Source organism: Pelophylax lessonae (genome assembly GCF_965119305.1).
Source record: "Pelophylax lessonae genome assembly, chromosome: 2".
Taxonomy (NCBI): domain Eukaryota; kingdom Metazoa; phylum Chordata; class Amphibia; order Anura; family Ranidae; genus Pelophylax; species Pelophylax lessonae.
In genome coordinates, this window is record NC_138769.1 from 8661337 (window position 1) to 8687062 (window position 25726).

Here is a 25726-nt window from a genome sequence, read left to right on the forward strand (position 1 = left end):
ACACCCCTTGAGGCATTGTAAAACTCTGATATTCAGACACGACTGGGAATGATGGGATTTGCAGATGCTGAACAACTGGAGGGTCATAGTTTGAAGACCCCCCTGCCCTAGACCCACGTGGTTAGCTAAAAGGACAAAAACCCTTTTTGGCTTTAGCTTGCTCCTTCAGGCAAGTGGCCTTAGAGGTGAGAACTGGAGCTCTGGATTCACCAGGCCAAGCCTGGAAGGTGAAGACTCTTACAGAAGGTCTCTAAATATGTATTCTCTTTCTTAGTCCACATTCCTGGATATGGATCACATCACTAAATATTCATCGTCAAAGACATTGTAACTTCCCACTCTTTCCATCTACGATCCTTGCATCCTATTCCTGATTTTGCCCATTATTATTTTCTATAATCGGAAATGCCTGACACTGAATGCTTCCAGATCTTCAACCTCCCAAATCTAGTATTAGATGAAGGGAATGTAATTCAACAAATATTACAATTTTTTGAAAATTTGTTTTGTTGGACAAGCTATGTTCTCCACCAAATGACATGGTATAAAAAAAAAAATAGTTGCCCCCTAGTTAAACAAAACTTATTGAAGGAGATAATTAGAATGAGTTGACTAAAAATACACCAGTCCTGCAAAAAAAAAACAAAAAAAAAAAAAAAAACCTACATCCAGATGATGATTAATTTTTAGGATTTCTGGAGACAGAGGTAGCAGAGGAACTGGCATGGTTAAAGCTTCACCACTTGGGGACCAGGCCTTTTCTGCCACATTTTGTTAACCACTTAAGCCCCAGCCCTATTTCGGGCCAATTTTTGTTTACAAGTTAAAACCAGTATTTTTTCCTAGAAAACTACTTAGAACCCCCAAACATTATATATATTTTTTTAGCAAAGACTCTGGAGAATAAAATGGCGGTCATTGCAATATTTTTTGTCACGCGGTATTTGCGCAGCGGTCTTTAAAACGCCATTTTTTTAAAAAAATTTTGAAAAATCACATTTCACTGCATTTAAAAAATACTAAACAGTAAAGTTAGCCCATTTTTTTTGTATATTGGGAAAGATGATGTCACGCCAAGTAAATAGATACCCAACATGTTACAGTTTAAAATTGCGCCCCCCCATGGGATGGCGACAAACTACGGTCAATAGAGATCTCAATAGGCGACGCTTTAAATTTTTTTAAGGGTTACCAGTTTAGAGTTAGAGTGTAGCTCTTTTTTTTTTAATTATTGCCCACGCTCTGGCGATCGCGGCCATACCTCACATGTGTGCTTTGAACAGCGATTTCATTTGTGGCTCGACTTCCGAATACGTTTTTTTTTGTGCGCGAGCTAACGGTGACAGGGGCGGCTAAAATTTTTTTTTCCTATTTATTTTATTTATTTTTTAACTTTATTACAGGTTTTTTTTTTAAAAAAAAAAAAATCTGATTACTTTTATTGCTGTCACAAGCAATGTAAACATCCCTTGTGACACCAATATGCAGTGACAGGTACTCTTTATGGAGGGATCGAGGGTCTAAAAGACCCCAAACCCCTCCACTACACTTCCATGTATGCAAAACTCCGAAAACTGCATTTTTGCATACAGCCGTTTTTCTTTTAAATTTGCCGCTTTTTGCAGCACAGTAACCCGGAAGTGACGTCATGGAAGCCGCCTCCGGGTTACGTCACCGGAGCCCCGATCGATGCCGTTTCTGGCTTCGATCGGGACTCCATCCAGCCGGCGGACGTGCTGGCTGGGTGCTCGGGGCTCCCGGTGGGACGGGAGCCCCGAGCAAAGTCACGGAAGGCGGCGGGAGGGGGGGGGGACGTCCCCTCCCGCTCACCAGGGTAATGATCGAGCGGCTCCTGAGCCGCATCGGTCGTTACCAACGGAAAGCCGACCGTTGGCTCTAAACCACGGTACCGGGCATCATCCCGGTATAACCCCGCAAAGTTACCCGACGTAGGGCTACGTCACTTTGCGGTAAGTGGTTAAAAGTAAAAATCTGTATTTTTTTTCTAGAAAATTACTTAGAACCCCCAAACATTTTATGTATATATTTTTTTTTTTGTTAGCAGAGACCCTAGAGAACAAAATGGCAATTGTTACAAATTTTTAAGTCACACACAAGACACGGTATTTGTGCAGCATTTTTTTAAACACAATGTTTTTGTGAGATAATACACGTTAATGAATTTTAATGCAAAAAAAAAAAAACACAATATATAACCCAATTTTTGGTAAGGTATAAAAGATGATGTTACGCTGAGTAAATACATACCTAAAATTTCATGCTTTAATATTGCTCACGCTCAGGGAAAGGCGATGAACTACATTACTTAATCTCCATAAGCGGCGCTTTAAAGGATTTTACAGGTTACCTGTTTAGAGTTACAGAATTATTGCTCTCGCTTTAATGTTTGGAGTGATACCTCACATATGTGGTGCAAGCAACGTTTACACATGCATACGCGGCTTACGTAGGAGCTTGCTCCTGCGCGCTAGGGATGGGGCCCTTTAAAAAAAATTTTTTTTTTTTCCTATTTATTTTATTTTTTACTTTTACACTGTCCCTTTCATTTTATTTTTTTATCACTTTTATTTCAATACAAGGAATTTAAACACCTCTTGTAACAGAATAAAAGGATGACAGGTCCCCTTTATGGAGAGATCTGGGGTTTATAAGACCCCCACATCTCTCCTCTACCTTTTGAAAGCAAAAGATGAAAAAAAAAAAGATCTTTTGATTTAAAAAAAAAAAAGTCTACTTCAGCTCTAGACCGAAAGTGACATCACTCCGGTCCTCCAATATTATAGAGATGATCAGAGACAAGATTTATATATGTGAAAAGTGCGGCATGCATTTGTATTCAGTCTCCCTTTACTCTGATACCCCAGCATCATAAAGAATAATGGCCAAGGAACACACCAGACAGGTCAGGGATAAAGTTGTGGAGAAGTGTAAAGCAGGGTTAGGGTATAAAAAATCTCCCAAGCTTTGACCATCTCACTGAGCGCTGTTCAATCCATCATGGGAAAATGGAAAGAGTATGGCACAACTGCAACCCTACCAAGACATGGCCGTCCACCTAAACTGACCGGCCGGGCCCCTACCAAGACATGGCCGTCCACCTAAACTGACCGGCCAGGCCCCTACCAAGACATGGCTGTCCACCTAAACTGACCGGCCAGGCCCCTACCAAGACATGGCTGTCCACCTAAACTGACCGGCCGGGCCCCTACCAAGACATGGCCGCCCACCTAAACTGACCGGCCGGACAAGGAGAGCATTCATCAGAGAAGCAGCCAAGAGGTCCATGGGAACTCTGGAGGAGCTGCAGAGATCCACAGCTCAGGTGGGAGAATCTGTCCACAGGACAACTATTAGTCGTGCGCTCCACAAATCTGCCCCCCCCCCGTTATGGAAGAGTGAGAAGAAGAAAGCCATTGGTGAAATAATGCCATAAGAAGTCCTGTTTGCAGTTTGCGAGAAGCCATGTGGAAGAAGGTGCTCTACTCAGATGAGACCAAAATTGAACTTTCTGGCCTAAAAGCAAAACGTTATGTGTGGAGGATGTGACATGAGTCACTTTGGTTGGGAGGCTTGTGAAACCCCAATTGCTTTAGGGAGGTTGGGAGACTCCTTGTCCAGCATCCCCGGTGCCTCTTATGTTTAAGTCACCCTGTGTCTATAAGGGGCACAGGGTGACCAAAAACCCCAGTCAGGCCGGCTCTGCACTAATCACACTCTTGCCAGTGGGGGTGGGTGTTTGTTGTTGTTGCATACCTGCATTCCATTGTTATATTGTTATTATGGGATGGGTATGTTGAGTGGATTGACTAAGGGGGAGGGGTTGTCCCTGAAGTGTTCATTTCCATGTGCTTTGTGTTTGAATAAACAGTTTGATTCTGGATGACTCCAAAGCTTGTACTGTCGAGTTCTTGGGGTAACTATAGCCAGAATCACAGATCCCGTGTTCCAGAGCTTAGGAAGCAGATTACTGGTGGAGATACCCAGTCGGTGGTGTCCTTATTCCGTCACAGAGGAAAACTAACACTGCACATTACCCTGACTGCACCATGGTGGTGGCAGCATCATGTTGTGGGGATGCATTTCTTCAGCAGGGACAGGGAAGCTGGTCAGAGTTGATGGGAAGATGGATGGAGCCAAATACAGGGCAATCTTAGAAGAAAACCTGTTAGAGTCTGCAAAGGACTTGAGACCGGGGCGGAGGTTCACCTTCCAGCAGGACAACGACCCGAAACATCCAGCCAGAGCTACAATGGAATGGCTTACATCAAAGCATATTCATGTGTTAGAATGGCCCAGTCAAAGTCCCGACCTAAATCCAATTGAAAATCTGTGGCAAGACTTGAAAATTGCTGTTCACAGATGCTCTCCATCCAATCTGACAGAGCTTGAGTGATTTTGCAAAGAAGAAAGGGCAAAAATGTCCTCTCTAGATGTGCAAAGCTGGTAGAGACATCCCCAAAAAGACTTGCAGCTGTAATTGCAGGGAAAGGCGGTTCTACAAAGAATTGACTCCGGGGGGTGAATACAAATGCAGCCACACTTTTCACAGATTTATTTGTATCATTTATAATTTTCCTTCCACTTCACAATTATGGCCACTTTGTGTCGGTCTATCACATAAAATCCCAATAAAATACATGTTTTTGGTTGTAACATGACAAAATGTGGGAAATTTCAAGGGGTGTGAATACTTTTTCAAGGCACTGTACATACATATTTGGAAAGTGCTTTGGGCCCTGATGGTATTCATCCCAGAGTTCTAAGATAACTTTGAGATATAGTTGTTGATCAATTAACGGACCTTTTTAATCAGTCTCTTCTAACAGTAGAAGTTCCCCATGACTGGAGGACAGCTAAGATTGTATTTATGCACAGGAAGAGCAGCAAGGTAGAAGCTGGGAATTTTGGGCCAGTGAGTTTAACATTAATTGTAGTCAAGTTAATGGAAACACTCCTGAATAGAAGGATCATTGATCACTTAAAGCACACACAACTTGCTGGACCCAAAACAGCGTGTTTCAACTCTATGACATGTTTCTAAATGTGGGGGAGACAAGAGAAGCAACTTTATCATTTATTTCTCTATATACTTTTTGGGACTGTGGGGATCCTTTTTGTTATACTGTGTGTGTCCTTTGTGTGTTATTACCAACCACACCTATTTAATTATTTATCAATCATACTTTATTTAAAGTTAATTAAAAAGATCCATGTGTTATCTAATGCTAGAGTTTAGGTTTTGTGTTTCCTTCATCTCTTTGTATGATTTATGTTTGTTTCTGCAGGTGGCTGCTTGGTGACCAGGTTCCGAGGTCCTCCTGTCATACTTGTGTCTAAGAGGTGTATTACCAGGATGGCCCCTGGAACAAAAATGGAAAAAAACGAGATCTGGTATTGTGACTGCAGATTATGCGAGTCCAGTTTCCCTATGGAAGGATTCCAGGAGGAGACTCCTAGGATGGAGGTCACAAACTACCCTCCCGCTGTCCCCATGTCTCAGTGAATGATAATAGACATTTCTACAGAATGAAGGACTAGTACAGCAGGGCAACGCCTATGTGCAAGGAATAGATGAACAGATCATGTGTAATGCAAGTCTCTCCGAGATCACTTTATTAGGTACACCTCCATGTCTACAGCAACCTTTCTCAACCGTGGTTCTTCCAGAGGTTCCGAGGGGTTCCATGGGCAGCAAGAAGTGGTGGAATGATTTTCTGTCTGGCCATGAATGTAAAAGGGCACTATGTTGACCACAAGCATAAGGTGGTCCTTCTCTCATTGACCATGTTTAACCACTTGCCGTCTGCTCACATTGCAATGTGGCTCGATATGTTCTAGCGACGTAGTACTACGCCGCTGCTCTTCCCCGATCGTCGGGGAATCTAGTTTGGAAATCCGCCCGCCTGTGTAAACAGAGCGGGCGGATCTCCTAAGTGACAGGGAGTGACAGATCGCAGTGTTCAGCATAACTGAACATGCGATCTGTCCCTGACTCACTCAGTCACCTCCCCCCACACACGTCAGTAAGCACCAGGCATACATTAACCCCTTGATCACCAATAAAATTAACCCCTTCCCTGTGTGTTATTTTACAGTAACAGTGCATATTTATAGCACTGATTACTGCAGTAATGTCACTGGTACCCCCAAAAGTGTCAAAAATGGCAGTCAAGGGTCCGATCTGTCTGCCGCAATGTCGCAGTCCCGCAAAAAAAAAAATCGCAGATCGCCGCCATTACACGTTAAAAAAAAAACACCAAAAATGACAAAAATCTTTCCCTTAGTTAGTAAACGCAATAACTTTTGCGCAAACCAATCAAAATACGCTTTTTGCATTTTTTTTTTTTACCAAACATAGGTAGCAGAAAACAAATTGGCCAAAAATTTAAAAAAATTTAGATTTTTACATTTTTTTGGGGGGAATTTCATATAAAAAAATGTTAAAAATATTGTTAGTTTTTCAAAATAAACGCTCTTTTTTTGTTTATAGCGCAAAAAGTAAAAATCGCACAGGTGATCAAATACCACCAAAAGAAAGCTCTGTTTGTGGGGAAAAAAGGACGTAAATTTTGTTTGGGTACAGCGTCGCACGACTGCGCAATTGTCAGTTAAATTTGCACAGCGCGGAATCGCAAAAAGTGGCCTGGACGTAAGACAGCGAAATCCTCCAGTGGTAAAGTGGTTAATGCAAGATTCTCATAATGCTGGTAACAGGAAACTGTTGACCTCCTGGGATTTTCACACATCACAGTCTATCTAGAGTAAACTTTCTCAACTACGGTTCCTCCAGGGGTTGCCTGAGGTTCGTTGGGCAGGGAAGTGGTGGTGAAATGATTTTTTATCTGACCGTGAATGTAAAAAGGCACTATACTGACTACAAATGGTACAAGTGGTCCTTCTCTCGTTGACCATGTGTAATGTAATTATCTCAAAGATTACTTTATTAGGTACCCCTTATGTGTAATAACTGAACAATAAATCATGGTGGGGCTGCATATTACATAAAGCTTGCAGAAATAATCAGAAAAGTGGTTGAGTAGCTGTTTGACCAAGCCTGACCTAATGAGATCTAAGTAACTTTGAGAAATGATTGTTGGTAGAAGATGTTATGCTGGAAACTGTTGACCTCCTGGGATCTTTACACCCCACAGTCTATCTAGAGCAGCTTTCATCCACCAATGTTTCCTGAGGTTGCCAGAGGTTCCTTGGGCAGCGAGCAGTGGTGGAATGACTTCCAGTCTCACCATAAATGTAAAAAGGCACTATGCTAACCACGAGTATAAGGTGGTCCTTCTCTCATTGACCATGTTTAATACAAGATTCTCATAATGCTGGTAGCATCTTGGAAACTGTTGACCTCCTGGGATTTTCACACATCACAGTTTATCTAGAGTAAACTTTCTCAACTATGGTTCCTCCAGAGGTTGCCAGAGGTTCGTTGGGCAGGGAGTGGTGGTGAAATAATTTCTTATCTGACTGTGAATGTAAAAAGGCACTATACTGACTACAAATATTAAGTGGTCCTTCTCTCGTTGACCATGTGTAATATAATTATCTCAAATATTTCTTTATTAGGTACCCCTTATGTCTGATAACTGAACAATAAATCATAGAGCTGCATATCATTTCATAAAGCTTGCAGAAATAATCAGAAAAGTGGTTGAGTAGCTGTTTGACCAAGCCTGACCTAATGAGATCTAAGTAACTTTGACTGAGAAATTATTGTTGGTAGAAGATGTAATGCTGGAAGCATCTCGGAAACTGTTGACCTCCTGGGATCTTTACACTCCACAGTCTATCTAGAGAAGCTTTCATCAACCATGGTTCCTCCAGAGGTTGCCAGAGGTTCCTTGGGCAGCGAGCAGTGGTGGAATGACTTCCAGTCTCACCATAAATATAAAAAGGCACTATGCTGACCACAAGTATAAGGTGGTCCTTCTCTCATTAACCGTTTGTAATGAAAGTCTTTAAGAGATTGGTTTGTTACGTATCCCTTTATGTTATTTCATGATAGGCGTGGTGTAGCAGGAAAGCTGTGATAGACGATTCTCTGTCAACCAATCAAAGTTCTGCAGAGTGTAGCTCCACCCTGTATGGTACGGTTCGGAATTAGGGTACCATTCACAATGGAAACGGCATAAATAGCGTACCGTACCAAACCGAACCGTACCAGAAAGCTCAGTGGAAACAAGCCATTATTAGTAACTTTGAAATGATTGTTGGTGCCAAACATGGAAGCATATTGGAAACTGATGACCTCCTGGGATTTTCACATTCCACAGTATATCTAGAGCAGCCTTTCCCAACCATGGTTTCTCCAGAGGTTCCCAGGGGCTTCCTTGGGCAGCAAGCAGTGGTGAAATGATTTCCTCAAAAGAAGATCTGGTGCCCGCAAAGAAGATAATAGTGAAATAGACAGCCTTGAATGTCTTAGCTGCTCGTAAAAACCTCCATGGGTAGGAGAGTCACTTAGTCAATAATACACGAACAGAAGAGCGCTTAGAATCAGGCTTGTTGGTGAAGAAAGCCCAATGGTCACTGATCACTAATAAACGGTGCAATGACAGCAAGAAGCCCCACGGTGATTATCACAAAAAATCCAAATTGCCACTTGCCAACATAAACAGCGATAAAACAACAGATAAAAACCTTATAATGGCTGCCAGGATGGAAAACCTAGCTGCTCACTGGGTCTGCGTCTGCTTCCTTGTCACACAGAGGGAGATGACCACGGATGCCGGGGAAATCTCAGTGACCGGAATGGAGCTCCGGACAGGGGAAACGCTGGATGTCCCTGGGGGGACCGATTGCCAGATGGACCAGAGCCGAAGGGAGGGATGACGGCAGCATTCCTGGTCCATGGAACACACTCAGGAAACAGATGTAAACAGGGCAACCGGGGATGACGTCAAAGGAAGCCGGACATCAGCCTGAGGAACGTGCAGGGTGGTGGAGGGCAAGCTGTGTCGAGTTGATCCCGTCACTATGGCAACATGTTTTGCGTGCCTTATCAAGCCATGTGATGGGAATGTCACATGTTGGTGAATAAAGACTGGATTTTTTATGATAATTACCGTGGGGCTTCTTGCTGCCATTGCGCCGTTTATTAGTGATCATTGACCATTGGGCTTTCTTCACCGACAAACCTGATTCTAAGCACTCTTCTGTTCGTGTGTTATTGTGGAATGATTTCCTGCCTGACCATGAATGTAAAAGGGCATTACGCTGACCACAAATATAAGGTGGTCCTTCTCTCACTGACCAAAGGGGCACTTTGCCAAAGACCACCAATGTAAGGGAGCACCATATTGATCACCAGTGTACAGGGATCTTTCTCCAAAAGACCACAAGTATAAGGGGGCCCATCCACCACTGACCACTAATCTAAGGGGTAGACATGTGCGATTCCTTTTGTTAAGAATCAGTTGCGGCTGGTGTATTGGGGGCGCAGGGGACCCGCCCCCCATCCATGCGTCCGGCCCCCGAATCTACATGCAGGGTGCCGGGTGCATGGATTCCAATGGTTGTTTTTTTTTTGAAGCACGTGATTGAAGCTAGAGGCTCTAATAGGCTTAAAAAAAGGGCTGGTTCGGGGCGCAGAGCACTGTGCCCCGAGCCCACTCAGTTGTGTGACAATAGCAAATTAATATTTTCTATTATCACACTGATTCTCCTCCCAGCCTGAGACCCGTTTCCTGATTGGCTGAAAGGAGAGGACACGCTATTGGCCAAGGAGGAGGAGGGAGTAGATGCAGGGGAAGCCGCCAACGCTGCTGCTGGGGGAAGCTGCCGCTGCCTGCTCTCCACGTCAGTCCAGATGAGTGAGCCGGTATGGTGTGGTCCATCTGACCCCCCCCAGCCTATGGAGCACCAGCCGACACTGTTAAGGATAGAAATTCATGAACTTTGGGTGATTCTGGGATTTGGATGTATCTGAATCCCCGAATCACAACAGTAACGAATTTCAGCAAATCCAAAATACATTATAAGGAAAACAAGAAATGTATTCGTATTCATACTGATAACATAATGAGATAGTTTGGGCCTTTTGTTAATGTTTGAAGCATCAAAAAATAATGTAACAACATAACGAAAGATCTGAATTGATTTGGATCCATTTGTTTTTATTCCAGAGAATATTGTAATAAGATTCCGCTTGTATGGGGGTTGAGAGACCATCCATTTAATTTGTATGTGTAAGGCCCAACAAACAGTCAGTTGGGAATGGGAAAATAACCACTTCTGGACCGGAAGGATTTTCCCCCTTAATGACCAGGTCATTTTTTGTGATTCGGCACTGCGTTACTTTAACGGAAAATTGCACAGTCGTGCAACGCTGTACCCAAATAAAATTGATGTCCCTTTTTCCCCCAGTTCAAGCTAAGTTGTCGACTAGCTTTGTATGGGGGCGGCTGGAAAATCTGATATCTATGTTCACGACTGGGAGGAAGCCGTATACGGACTGAAGTCTGCAAGTACAGTGTGGGTCACGGTTCCATTACAGTATACAATCTGTTTTGAAAAAAAAAGATTATATAATGCCCAGTGTGTCTCCTTTTCTAACTATTGTTGAAAATACTTTATTTACAGCTGGGCGCTTACGTGACCTGCCAGAGATCTTCTCTTCCTGGCTGACATCAGTGGCCCCTCCCACTGCAGTGCCTGGAGCAGGGCTGACATCCGCGGGGATCTATGCTCTTTCCTCGGCAGTGCTCCGAGCGAAGAAGAAGAGCTCCGGTGGATCACGTGAGTGCCCAGCAGTGCTGTAAATTAGGTATTTTCGACAATACAGTTACAAAAGGAGACTCACTTGACATTGTATAATTGTTTTATAAACTTACAAAAGGAGACACACTGGACATTATATCATCTTTTTTCCAAATGGATTACATATTTTTACAACAATTTTTTAACTAAGGTTTATTTCTGGGATTAAGGATGTCATAATGGTGACTCCTGAGCTGACAGGGGGAAAGTGGGAGAGAAGACAGGGGACATAGATAAGACATCCCCTGAAAATAAGCCCTAATGAGTTTTTTTATAGCCAAAATTAATATAAGAGGAAAAATAGTGCAGCGCATTGAATAGAATGAGCCGGGGGCCGATGCTCACTCCTTCGGCCCACGAAACAGCAGCGGGTGACGTCAGTAGGCTCCACCTCCCGTACGCGTTACGTCCTATGGGACTTCGTCAGCGGGAGTGGAATAAGTTCTATTCAATGCTGTAACCTGAAGGGTTATCCTGTAAGTGTGTGTAGCACTGCCCCCTTGAGGGCTGCTGAGAATTGCACTTTCTGGATTCCGCTGGGTTACCCGTAGCAACAGTCTGTAGAAACGTATCACTTTAGACACTTGGCTCAGACAATGAACAGTCCAGGGGATTTGGTTTTTGTGTTTTATTTTAGAACTGGGATGGGAGAAGGGATGAGTGGGATACTCCAACTATGCACAAAGCTTGAGAACAACTGACTGTAGTGTATGTGGCAAGGCCGCTGCTTCACCTTGCCACTGAAATGAAGATAATGAATAGGATCCTGAATTAGTTCCTCTTCAGGGTCCTAACTTGGCACCTCCTTTCTCACTTTTTGTGCATGCTGGCCCCTGGCTACTGACTCTCAACTGGAGTGGTCCCCTTCCTGGGCAGACCCCTGGCACGCTTCCCGGTACACACGGACGCTGTTTTTCCCAAGGTTGCTCTGCCTTCAGCTCCACTTGTCAGTATCCACTGGACCTCCAGGCTCAGCACCACACTTCTGGTTCACTAGGCCGACCGCCTGAGACCACCTTTCATACAGACAGGAGGAGAGACAGCCATCACCCTCCTCCTGGGACATGGCTTCCCGCCCAAAGACACCCTGTTACATGTGCCCGTGGCTTTTATAACATATCCCAGGATGCACCACTGTTGTGCCAACCCACTGGGATAGTCATAAAAGCCTGTGTGTCACTGGCTGGGTTTCCTCCACTGTCCAACAGACTCCCCTATTGGATACAGTGAGGACACTCCCTCAGACCAGATGAATCACACATGCACATGCAACAGGTCTAACTACTGATCAGGCTCCCCCGATAAGCAAATGGAGCAGACTATTTACACTAGCTAGCACCTATCTAGGAGGGTGCTACATGTGTTATTATACTAATAAATGTGGAAGTTTAATACGGTATACACTTAGATCTCCTCTATTGTGTCTTGATTTACGCACTGGGTTTCTATTGGAGACGTGGAGGTTCTACACCTCACCACATTGGAGGCTTTATCGATTGCTGGACAATCCTACATGATTATTATCTAAGCCTGTTTGACCCAGGGGTGACACAGGGGTCACACATGGAGGTGAGCGCAATAGAGTGCTTCTTGGTGAGGGGATTATCACCGTTTGTGAACATTTTTCCGGCACCCAGTTGTGGTCTCCAGCTACCAGTCTGAGTTTTAGAATGGACTTTTTAGATATTTTTTTTGCGCTGCACTATTTTTCCTATTATGTCTGTCTGGTACATTTTGTAATGTACCTGGGTCAGTGTTCAGCTTCTATATTTAGGTACTGTAACAGATCAACTGGCCCCCCCCAACTGGGTACCTCCATTGACAGATGCTCCTAGTGCTTCCCGAGGGCTCCAAGGACTCCACCAGACACCATAACCACCGCAGACCCCACAAACTGCCGCAGCTTGGTTAGGGTCTCGCCGTCTCCTACCCACCCTGGACCTACGACAAGGCTCCAGGTTCCAGTGGGTGAACCTCTCTTTCCCCAGAGAGTGAAGCAGGAACAGTAACAAGCTCTTACAAGAGCTTAGTGATTATTCAAGGGAGTATGAAGAGCATAGCAAACCCTTGTAGCAGATTCCCCCAATATGAGACAGGACTCTAGATTGAGGGTGAAGAAGAACTCTTTATTGAACAGTCGCACAGAATTTATATACAACATGGACCTCCCCCTCCTGATGAGATTACCACACAGGTCAGGGGTTGCCTGATTATATTATCATATGCAGATGAAATTGTATACAGAACAAAACAGAACAGAATTAACCTGAACTAATTATCTAGCCATCTGGACAGAACAATGTGAGGTCATAACATTTAACAATGGGACAGGCAGACTTAACACAATACACATTCCATCTCAATACACAAACAATAGGGAAAGCCTGCCTGACATTGAAGTACAATCCACATTAGCAAAAATGTAAATACAGACCCCATTTGAAGCAATCCAAACCAATAAGTATCTGTCTTTCACTCCCAGTGACAGTTAATACAGTCAAAATTACGGTTAGTAGTAAATGCGCTGATTGGTTTCTTTTAGACCTGGCCTTATTTTCGGGGAAACACGGCATATCCTCTCCCGAAATAATGAAAACGATCCAAAAACGAGCCATTGTAACATAACAAATCGGACGAGACGAAATGACGAATGAAACCGAAGCAAAACAAAACAAATTAAACATATTGGACTAGGTGGGACTTTAGATGAGACCCAAGCTGGTGTTGCCCGGCGTCTCCATCCCTATAACAAAACACAAAATGAGGTTGAAGGATTGTAAGAGGTGCATGAAAGTCAGCCAGCCCCCAGTTTGATGTACTCACCTTCCAGTCTGTCACCAACCAAATAAGACCTGTCTCTTGGTACAAAGAACAGGGGTTTAGTTGACACACATTTGCAAACGCATGTGAAAGCTGCAGAGCCACGTCACGGCACCCTGTTTAAATCTGCAGTCCTACACTCTTAATTTAGTGTCCAGCTTGGGTCTCATCTAAAGTCCCACCTATTCCAATATGTTTAAAGCAACCAGGGATGGAGACGCCTTGCTTACAGCTTGGTGCCTCATCTAAAGTCCCACCGTGCGATTTTCGTGCGTTTTTGGTGGATGCAGTTTTGATTTGACCCTAGTGTTTTCCGTATACAGGGATGGAGACCAATAGCATGACCTGCTTGTCTCATATAAAGTCCCAAAGGAAATAAGGGATTTCAAAGGCAGTGTGCTTTACAGGCCATGCCCCATATATAAAATCCCTTCCTATCTATATACTGCATCCACCAAGGGGATGGAGGTGTAATGCTTTTCAGCTGGTCTTCTCCAGTTTGCACCATGGTTATATTATAACCTAATTATTTGAACTTTTTGAGACAACAGCCAGTCGTGCATGGGGATGGGTTGGGGGAGGTTGGGCTGTCTCCCTCTCACCTGTTCCCCATCCACCCATTAGCGGCCATGTGCCTCCAGTGTGAGGACACTAAATTAAGAGTGTAGGACTGCAGATTTAAACAGGGTGCCGTAAAGTGGCTCTGCAGCTTTCACATGCGTTTGCAAATGTGTGTCAACTAAACCCCTGTTCTTTGTACCAAGAGACAGGTCTTATTTGGTTGGTGACAGACTGGAAGGTGAGTACATCAAACTGGGGGCTGGCTGACTTTCATGCACCTCTTACAATCCTTCAACCTCATTTTGTGTTTTGTTAAACAAAACAAATGATTCTGTCGTGCATAATGTATCATCATTACTAAGGGGCCTCTCTCTCGCACAACACCAATGTAAAGGGGATACTACACACACAGCTACTACAGATGGTAATGTACATGTTTCTTTTTTTGGCTATTGATATTTTGTTTTGATTTTCAAAGCTTTATTGAACCATATGATACATACTGTATATACCTGTATATATTAAAAATCTAACGTCACAAATTCTCATTTGGCTTCATAAGCAAACACAAAAAACTCAATCTGAGCCTGTTTGTCATTGAAATGTATATAAATGTATCTATATGTGTATAGACCTTTGCACCCCCATGATCATTGTATTTGATGACTATCACTGAAATTATTTTGTTGCATTATTGAGTAGTAATGATCCGCTCAGGGCATCATGTTTATTAAATTCTCCTCATTCTTTATTCATTCATTTATTATTATTATATCTGCAATGTACTGATCTTGCTAATGTAGCCTGAGCTGTAGATACACTATATTACCAAAAGTATTGGGACACCTGCCTTTACACACACATCAACTTTAATGGCACCCCAGTCTTAGTCTGTAGGGTTCAATATTGAGTTGGCCCACACTTTGCTGCTATAAAAGCTTCAACTCTTCTGGGAAGGCCGTCCACAAGGTTAGGAGTGTGTCTATGGGAATGTTTGACCATTCTTCTGGGGTGCTGGGATAGCAGGAGAGTCACTGGGAGCACTGGGATCACAGGAGAGTTTCTGGGAGTACTGGAGTGCTGGGATCACAGGAGAGTCACTGGGAGCACTGGGGTGCTGGGATCACAGGAGAGTCACTGGGAGCACTGGGGTGCTTGGATCACAGGAGAGTTACTGGGAGTACTGGGGTGCTGGGATCACAGGAGAGTCACTGGGACTAGGCTAACTGGGGTGCAGGGATAATAAGAGAGTCATTGGGAGCACTGGGGTGCTTGGATCACAGAAGAGTCAATGGGAGCACTGGGGTGCTGGGATCACAGGAGAGTCAGTGGGAGCACTGGGGTGCTGAGATCACAGGAGAGTCACTGGGAGCACTGGGGTGCTTGGATCACAGGAGAGTCACTGGGAGCACTGGGGTGCTGAGATCACAGTATAGTCACTGGGAGCACTGGGGTGCTTGGATCACAGGAGAGTCACTGGGAGCACTGGGGTGCTGGGATCACAGGAGAGTCACTGGGGTGCTGAGATCACAGTATAGTCACTGGGAGCACTGGGGTGCTTGGATCACAGGAGAGTCACTGGGAGCACTGGGGTGCTGAGATCACAGTATAGTCACTGGGAGCACTGGGGTGTTGGATCACAGGAGAGTCACTGGAAGCACTGGGGTGCTGGGATCACAGGAGAGTCACTGGGAGCACTGGCGTGCTGGGATCACAGTATAGTCACTGGGAGCACTGGGGTGCTGGGATCACAGTATAGTCACTGGGAGCACAGGGGTGCTGGGATCACAGTATAGTCACTGGGAGCACAGGGGTGCTGGGATCACAGGAGAGTCACTGGGAGCACTGGGGTGCTGGGATCACAGAAGAGTCACTGGGAGCTCTGGGGTGCTCGGATTACAGGAGAGTCACTGGGAGCACTGGGATCACAGGAAAGTTTCTGGGAGCACTGGTGTACTGGGAAGGCTGTCCACAAGGTTTAGGAGTGTGTCTATGGGAATGTTTGGCCATCCTTCCAGAAGTGCATTTGTGAAGTCAGGCACTGATGTTGGACGAGAAGGCCTGGCTCGCCGTCTCTGCAATGTTTTATCAGGTTAAATGTCAGGACTCAGGCCAGTCACTGTGGTGCTGGGAATCACAGGAGAGTCACTGGGAGCACTGGGGTGCTGGGAATCACAGGAGAGTCACTGGGAGCACTGGGGTGCTGGGAATCACAGGAGAGTCACTGGGAGCACTGGGGTGCTGGGAATCACAGGAGAGTCACTGGGAGCACTGGGGTGCTGGGATCACGGGAGAGTCACTGGGAGCACTGGGGTGCTGGAATCACGGGAGAGTCACTGGGAACACTGGGGTGCTGGGATCACAGGAGAGTCACTGAGAGCACTGGGGTGCTGGAATCACGGGAGAGTCACTGGGAACACTGGGGTGCTGGGATCACAGAAGAGTCACTGAGAGCACTGGGGTGCTGGAATCACGGGAGAGTCACTGGGAACACTGGGGTGCTGGGATCACAGAAGAGTCACTGAGAGCACTGGGGTGCTGGGATCACGGGAGAGTCACTGGGAACACTGGGGTGCTGGAATCACGGGAGAGTCACTGGGAACACTGGGGTGCTGGGATCACAGGAGAGTCACTGAGAGCACTGGGGTGCTGGAATCACGGGAGAGTCACTGGGAACACTGGGGTGCTGGAATCACGGGAGAGTCACTGGGAACACTGGGGTGCTGGGATCACAGGAGAGTCACTGGGAGCACTGGGGTGCTGGGATAACAGGAGAGTCACTGGGAGCACTGGGATCACAGGAAAGTCACTGGGAGCACTGGGATCACAGGAGAGTCACTGGGAGCACTGGGGTGCTGGGATTACAGGAGAGTCACTGGGATCACAGGAGAGTTTCTGGGAGCACTGGTGTATTGGGAAGGCTGTCCACAAGGTTTAGGAGTGTGTCTATGGGAATGTTTGACCATTCTTCCAGAAGGCCTGGCTTACAGTCTCCACAATGTTCAATCAGGTTGAGGTCAGAACTCTGTACGGACCAGTCACTGGGGTGCTGGGATCACAGGAGAGTCAGTGGGAGCACTGGGGTGCTGGAAACAGGGCTCCCGACACGGAGCCCCATACAGCCAATGCTTCAGTTATGAATGAACACAGTGAGTGATTAGTACTGATCATTCACTGTGTTCATTCAGGAAAGGAAGGGTCTGGTAAATATGACATATTTTTGGGCCCCTTTCCCCACTCTCAATCTTGAAGGATCCTATTGTGTTCTTGCAGCTGCCAGCAGGAAGGAGAGCATGGAAGCCACAAGCACTGTGGGGGTGGGGGGCACACAGGGGGGCCTGGGCAGCAGGGGGAAATGTATGGGGTGCACAGGGAGGGTGATCGGTGTGACGTGGGGGGAGGGGGGCAATTACTGGAACAGTGCCCATCGCTCTGTGTATTATGCAGTGTTGTGCTCAGCGCTCTGTGTATTATGTAGTCCTGTGCCCATCGCTCTGTGTATTATGTAGTCCTGTGCCCAGAACTCTGTGTATTATGTAGTCCTGTGCCCAGCGCTCTGTGTATTATGCAGTCCTGTACCCATCGCTCTGTGTATTATGTAGTCCTGTGCCCATTGCTCTGTGTATTATGTAGTCCTGTGCCCATTGCTCTGTGTATTATGTAGTCCTGTGCCCAGCACTCTGTGTATATGTAGTCCTGTGCCCAGCGCTCTGTGTATTATGCAGTCCTGTACCCAGCGCTCTGTGTATTATGTAGTCCTGTGCCCAGCACTCTGTGTATTATGCAGTCCTGTGCCCAGCGTTCTGTGTATTATGCAGTCCTGTACCCAGCGCTCTGTGTATTATGTAGTCCTGTGCCCAGCGCTCTGTGTGTTATGCAGTCTTGTGCCCAGCGCTCTGTGTATTATGCAGTCCTGTGCCCAGCGCTCTGTGTATTATGTAGTCTTGTGCCCAGTGCTCTGTGTATTATGTAGTCTTGTGCCCAGCGCTCTGTGTATTATGTAGTCCTGTGCCCAGCGCTCTGTGTATTATGTAGTCCTGTGCCCAGCGCTCTGTGTATTATGTAGTCCTGTGCCCAGCACTCTGTGTATTATGTAGTCCTGTGCCCAGCACTCTGTGTATTATGTAGTCCTGTGCCCAGCACTCAGTGTATTATGTAGTCCTGTGCCCAGCGCTCAGTGTATTATACAGTCCTGTGCCCAGCGCTCTGTGTATAATGCAGTCCTGTGCCCAGCGCTCTGTGTATAATGCAGTCCTGTGCCCAGCGCTCTGTGTATTATGCAGTCCTGTACCCAGCGCTCTGTGTATTATGCAGTCCTGTACCCAGCGCTCTGTGTATTATGCAGTCCTGTACCCAGCGCTCTGTGTATTATGCAGTCCTGTGCCCAGCCCTCTGTGTATTATGCAGTCCTGTACCCAGTGCTCTGTGTATTATGTAGTCCTGTACCCAGCGCTCTGTGTATTATGCAGTCCTGTGCCCAGCGCTCTGTGTATTATGCAGTCCTGTACCCAGAGCTCTGTGTATTATGTAGTCCTCTGCCCAGTGCTCTGTGTATTACGCAGTCCTGTACCCAGTGCTCTGTGTATTATGCAGTCCTGTACCCAGCACTCTGTGTATTATGCAGTCCTGTACCCAGTGCTCTGTGTATTATGCAGTCCTGTACCCAGCACTCTGTGTATTATGCAGTCCTGTACCCAGAGCTCTGTGTATTATGTAGTCCTCTGCCCAGCGCTCTGTGTATTATGCAGTCCTGTATCATTTGCCAATAAAAATAAATAAAATATGTCCCCGGAATTCATTTTAAAAATCGGGTCACCTTAATGTAATCACAATCACTGTCAACATTTCCTGCGGAAGGGAAGCAGAGGATGCAGCTTTGTAAAATACTGAGGCTAAGTCCGGGGCAATGACATCACTGAACGCCTTATAGTAGTCCGCTTTGGCGCTTTGTTATTTTTTAGTCCTTTAATAACTTTTGTTATATCTACAACGGAAATGGAGGCGTTTAATGACTCCAAAATATCCGAGTCCACAGTAAGAAGTGGGATAGAAGATAAATAGGAGGAGATGAGCTCCTCGGTAGGCTGGGGTGTATCAGGATCTTCTTGCATATTATATAACGAATGGTAGAATTGCTTAAATGTTTTAGCTATATCATCCGGGTGGTAAACTGCACTGCCATCTAGTGGACTTTGGATGTAGGACAGGTTCGTTTTAAGACGCTGTTTCTGAAGTTGTCTAGTTAGGAGTTTTCCTGTCCTGTTGCTTTGGGAATAGTATGTTGCTTTTAAAGACTTCAATAATTTTTCCTGTTCAGTCATTAATAGGAGGCGTGGGTCCTGTCGAGCTTTCATTAGGGCCGCCAATTTGTCGGGCTAGGGAGATAGTTTAGTTTATAGCCTGCATCCTCTGTTTCCGTGCTCTAGAGGCCTGCTGGATCAGCAAGTCCCTAGCCACCGCTTTGTGGGAACACCAGATCTTCTTTGCTGCTGTTAGAAATAATGGGACCCCATACTGCCTACCTGACCGGGCCAGTGCTGTATTTTGGCCTAGGCCAACGAGGCCCAGGCCTAGGGCGGCACTTTGCTGGGGGGCAGCAAACTAGCCGCCCCCAACTCCACCTGAGAGTCTATTGGCCACTGTTTGCTAGAGCCGGCCGGCATCTAGCAAACAGTGACGTCACGGCCGTGACTCCTTGGCCATGCCCATGATTCAAAGTGGAGGAGGATTTAACTTCCTCCTCCTCCACACCTAGTGCTCGTGGGGCCCAAAGTGTCCCGTTGGTCTGGTAATGGCGGGTTACAGGGCAACAAAGCAAAATCTACCAATCCACCGCTGACAACAGCTGCTGCTGCTGAACTGCAGCGTCTTCACACAGTGAGTGGGCAGCCGGCCGGCCCTGAAAGCTGCCTAGAACTGAGAGACCTCCACTGCCAGGGTGCCACCCTGTCCTAAGCAGCAGCGGGTGCTCCATCCCTGGCGCCTCCCAGAGCCTGCACTCCTTTCAAACCTCCTCTCAGCTCCCAGCTGGGACAGCAACAGGCTGACCGAGGGCCCACAAGACGAGGACAGGCGGGGGAGGTAGGTGCATCACACACACCTACCCACAGACAGGGGGGAACAGGAGGGACTGCAGGCAGGGCTAGGGGGTCTCTCACGCCCCCTTTCTCTCTCTCCCCCCTCTCTCTCTGTCACCCCCCCCCCTCTTACCCACCCCCCATCTCTCTCCCACCCCCTGTCATGAAATCTCAGTGGCTCTTGCTGGGACTTGTAGTCCTTCAATTTTGGAGGGTGTTGCATCCGTTAAACATGAAGGGGTGGGCAAATTTAAATAGGAGGTAGGGGGGGGGGCACCCAATTTTAGTCTTGCCTAGGGCAGCACAAAACCAAAATACACCACTAGACAGGGCCATGGTCCACCCCCCCCCCCCAACCCCCCAGAAAAAAATATATTGCTGGGGGAAACTGTGACTTGTGGAGAATGTAGTGCCCAAGGAGATTGAGCCTTTATTACAGATTGGTTCTGGGACTGCATATCCCGATATTACTAGAGCTCTCTGGGGAGGAAAAGGAAGGACTATTCTGGGAATAATCTAGGGTAGTGTCAGAGAGGACGTGAGGGAACATACACACAAGGTAATAGGCTGCTGTTGGGTAGTAGACATCCAAATCATTTGGTGGAGGGGGAGATTATGGTGGGGGGTTGTTTTTCAGGGGTTGGGTTTGGCCCCTTAGTTCCAGTGAAGGGAACTCTTAAGGCGTCAGCATACCAAGACATTTGGACAATTTCATGCTCCCAACTTTGTGGGAAGAGTTTGGGGATGACTCCTTCCTGTTCCAACATGACTGCCCACCTGTACACAAAGCAAGGTCCATAAAGACATGGATGAACGAGTTTGGGGTGAAGGAGTTTGACTGGCCTGACCTCAACCCGATGGAACACCTTTGGGATGAATTAAAGCGGAAACTGCAAGCCAGGCCTTCTTCTCCAACATCCGTGCCTGACCTCACAAATGTGTTTCTGGAAGAATGGTCAAACATTCCCATAGACACACTCCTAAACCTTGTGGACGGCCTTCCCAGAAGAGTTGAAGCTGTTATAGCTGCAAAGGGTGGGCCAACTCAATATTGAGCCCTACGGACTAAGACTGGGATGCCATTTGGGGTTCATGTGCGTGTAAAGGCAGGCGTCCCAATACTTTTGACAATATAGTGTATTTGCCGGTAGTAGGGATGAGCTTCAAGTTCGAGATGAATGTTGAGTGTTCGTTCGTTCGCAGAACAGTGAACAAACGGGGTAGTTTGCGGGAAGTTCGTTCGCCATAATACAATGCTTGCACCTTGACCTGTATGCTTTGGCCAATCACAGCACAATGTCCATGATTGGCCAAAGGCAGGGTGCCTTTAGCCAATCATGGCCCAGGGGCTAAGTCCACGCCCCACACTATATAAAGGCTGCTTATGCGGCAGCCGTGTGGAGTGTGTTAGGAGGGGAGATTAGGCAGTTAGGTAGTGGAGTGTGCAGTTTATATATTAATAGATCAGCCAGTGTAGTAGATATATAGATATCTTCACAAAAAATTACAGTTTTATATCTTTATGTTTGAAGCCTGAAATGTGGCAAAAGGTCGAAAAGTTCATAGGGGGGCCGAATACTTTTGCAAGGCACTGTATATACTGCACTGGTGGATATACTGTATATCCTATACAATAACTGATAAATATATATACTGCACTATCTCCTGCCACATTTCAGGCTTCAAACATAAAGATATAAAACTGTAATTTTTTGTGAAGAATCAACAAGTGGGACACAATCATGAAGTGGAACAAAATTTATTGGATATTTCAAACTTTTTTAACAAATAAAAAACTGATAAATTGGGCGTGCAAAATTATTCAGCCCCCTTAAGTTAATACTTTGTAGCGCCACCTTTTGCTGCGATTACAGCTGTAAGTCGCTTGGGGTATGTCTCTATCAGTTTTGCACATCGAGAGACTGAAATTTCTGCCCATTCCTCCTTGCAAAACAGCTCGAGCTCAGTGAGGTTGGATGGAGAGCGTTTGTGAACAGCAGTTTTCAGTTCTTTCCACAGATTCTCGATTGGATTCAGGTCTGGACTTTGACTTGGCCATTCTAACACCTGGATATGTTTATTTGTGAACCATTCCATTGTAGATTTTGCTTTATGTTTTGGATCATTGTCTTGTTGGAAGACAAATCTCCGTCCCAGTCTCAGGTCTTTTGCAGACTCCATCAGGTTTTCTTCCAGAATGGTCCTGTATTTGGCTCCATCCATCTTCCCATCAATTTTAACCATCTTCCCTGTCCCTGCTGAAGAAAAGAAGGCCCAAACCATGATGCTGCCACCACCATGTTTGACAGTGGGGGATGGTGTGTTCAGGGTGATGAGCTGTGTTGCTTTTACGCCAAACATAAAGTTTTGCATTGTTGCCAAAAAGTTCGATTTTGGTTTCATCTGACCAGAGCCCCTTCTTCCACATGTTTGGTGTCTCCAGGTGGCTTGTGGGAAACTTTAAACAACACTTTTTATGGATATCTTTAAGAAATGTCTTTCTTCTTGCCACTCTTCCATAAAGGGCAGATTTGTGCAGTATACGACTGATTGTTGTCCTATGGACAGAGTCTCCCACCTCAGCTGTAGATCTCTGCAGTTCATCCAGAGTGATCATGGGCCTCTTGGCTGCATCTCTGATCAGTCTTCTCCTTGTATGAGCTGAAAGTTTAGAGGGACGGCCAGGTCTTCGTAGATTTGCAGTGGTCTGATACTCCTTCCATTTCAATATTATCGCTTGCACAGCGCTCCTTGGGATGTTTAAAGCTTGGGAAATCTTTTTGTATCCAAATCCAGCTTTAAATTTCTCCACAACAGTATCTCGGACCTGCCTGGTGTGTTCCTTGTTCTTCATGATGCTCTCTGCGCTTTAAACGGACCTCTGAGACTATCACAGTGCAGGTGCATTTATACGGAGACTTGATTACACACAGGTGGATTCTATTTATCATCATTAGTCATTTAGGTCAACATTGGATCATTCAGAGATCCTCACTGAACTTCTGGAGAGAGTTTGCTGCACTGAAAGTAAAGGGGCTGAATAATTTTGCACGCCCAATTTTTCAGTTTTTTATTTGTTAAGAAAGTTTGAAATATCCAATAAATTTTGTTCCACTTTATGATTGTGTCCCACTTGTTGTTGATTCTTCACAAAAAATTACAGTTTTATATCTTTATGTTTGAAGCCTGAAATGTGGCAAAAGGTTGAAGAGTTCAAAGAGGCCGAATACTTTCGCAAGGCACTGTATATATATATATATATATATATATATATATATATCAGCCAAGTGCAGTGTATATTTCAGCCATTGCAGTGTAGCGTAGGGCTGATTCTTATGTTACACAGTGTACTGCAGTCAGTTTAGTGCTGTGCTGTGATTGTAGCGGGGCCACTGAAGTGTATTTTATTCAAAACGTCTGTGTCACCCCACTGATACCATTTTTTATTTAATTGATATATATATTTTTTCATTTTCTTTTCAATTTTTTTTTGTTAGCAGTATCAGGTTTTGTTGCTGCAATATTAGTACTCCCCTTCTTTGTCGCAGGTGGTAGTGCGTCCTTCTGCGTCAGCAGCGATTTTTTTTTTTTGGCGCAGCAGCACTAATAATATTAAGGGCATACAGTAATTGCTGCTCCCCTTGTGCTTCTCAGAGGCTATTCCTTCTGCACCAGACATGGGGGTTTTTTTGGTGGTAAACCAGTACCCAGTGGCGTACCAATGGGGGGGGGGGGTGTCAGGCCGCTCAGGGGTGCCCACCGCCGGCGCCGTCGGGCCGGCATGCATCTCCCTGTGAAGGCAGCTGCAATAACAGCTCCTTCAGTCAGCGGCGCGCTGCTCACAGGAGGCGGGAAGAAAGAAGGTAAGTGCTGTGTGCTCACTGTGCTGGATAGGAGAAGCGGCCGGGACAGCTGCATAAAGAGGAATTGATCTTTTCATATATCTTTTGCGTCCATTGAATGACTGATTCTCCTCCTCTCCCTCCTGCAGGCATTCAACAGATGCAGGAGATATATGGAAAGATCAATTCCTCTTTATGCAGCTGTCCCACCGCACCGCCCCTAATATACAAATTCCTTTGCTGGCCCACCAGTGCTATCCAGCACCCCCCCACCCCAGTGCTCTTCAACCCCCCCTCTCCAGCCCCCCCAGTGCTCTTTAGCCCCCCACCTCCCAGTTCTCTTCAGCTCCCCACAGTGCTTTGCAGCTCCCCACAAAGCTCCCTGGCTCCCCCAGTGCTTTCCACCCCCCTGTGCACCCTGCCCCCCCCTCAGTGATCTCCAGTTCCCCCAATGCTCTCCACCCCCCTGTGCACCCTGGCTCCCCCCCTCAGTGATCTCCAGTTCCCCCAGTGCTCCCCCCCCTGTGCACCCTGCCTCCACCCCCCCTCAGTGATCTCCAGTTCCCCCAGTGCTCTCCACCCCCATGTGCACCCTGGCTCCCCCCCTCAGTGATCTCCAGTTCCCCCAGTGCTCTCTACCCCCCTGTGCACCCTGGCTCCCCCCCCCAGTGATCTCCACCCCCCCACCCAGTGCTCTCCACCCCCCTGTGCACCCTGCCCCCTCTTTAGTGATCTCCACTTCCCCCCCAGTGCTCTCCACCCCCCTGTGCACCCTGCCCCCCCTTTAGTGATCTCCAGTTCCCCCCAGTGCTCTCCACCCCCCCCCCTGTGCACCCTGGCTCCCCCCATCAGTGATCTCCAGTCCCCCCCAGTGCTCTCCACCCCCCTGTGCACCCTGGCTCCCCCTCTCAGTGATCTCCAGTTCTCCCCAGTGCTCTCCACCCCCTGTGTTCCCCCTCTCAGTGATCTCCAGTCCCCCCCAGTGCTCTCCACCCCCTGTGCATCCTGGCTCCCCCCTCAGTGATCTCCAGTTGTCGTCCCCCCAGTTCTCTCCACCCCCTGTGCATCCTGCCCCCCCCTCAGTGATCTACAGTCCCCCCCAGTGCTCTCCACCCCCCTGTGCACCATGGCTCCCCCCTCAGTGATCTCCAGTCCCCCCCAGTGCTCTCCACCCCCTGTGCACCCGGCCCCACCTCAGTGATCTCCAGTCCCCCCCTCCCAGTGCTCTCCACCCCCCTGTGCACCCTGGCTCCCCTCCTCAGTGATCTCCAGTTCCCCCCAGTGCTCTTCAGTCCCCCCCCCGTGCTCTCCAGCACCCCCCCCAGTGCTCTCCACCCCTCACACTTTCCAACCCCCCTGCAAAGCTTTCCACCCCCCCCCCCTTAATTCTCTCCAGTGCTCTCTTCTTCCTCTGTGCTGTCCAGCCCCCCTAGTGCTCTTCTATCTTCTATCATGTCTGCAGTCTCTGACCATCTCTTGTATCATGTCTGCAGTCTCTGACCATCTCTTGTATCATGTCTGCAGTCTCTGACCATCTCTTGTATCATGTCTGCAGTCTCTGACCATCCCCTGTATCATGTTTGCAGTCTCTGACCATCTCCTGTATCATGTCTGCAGTCTCTGACCATCTCCTGTATC

The 25726-nt window shown here is 46.7% G+C and overlaps 1 protein-coding gene and 1 pseudogene across 2 annotated transcripts in view; one reads left to right on the top strand and one right to left on the bottom strand.

The window, feature by feature from the left end:
- The window catches only part of LOC309546595 (uncharacterized protein), a 64989-nt gene extending 57213 nt beyond the window's left edge, over positions 1 to 7776 (top strand). Inside the window, exons 7-8 of the mRNA XM_082246342.1 lie at positions 5307 to 5784; positions 7306 to 7776. Coding sequence (XP_082102468.1) covers positions 5307 to 5524 — 218 coding nt within the window. The 3' untranslated portion in view covers positions 5525 to 5784; positions 7306 to 7776. The remainder of the gene's footprint in view (positions 1 to 5306; positions 5785 to 7305) is intronic.
- LOC309545902 overlaps positions 1 to 25726 on the bottom strand; it is a 1177957-nt pseudogene that overhangs the window by 1008561 nt on the left and 143670 nt on the right. The window lies entirely within an intron of this gene.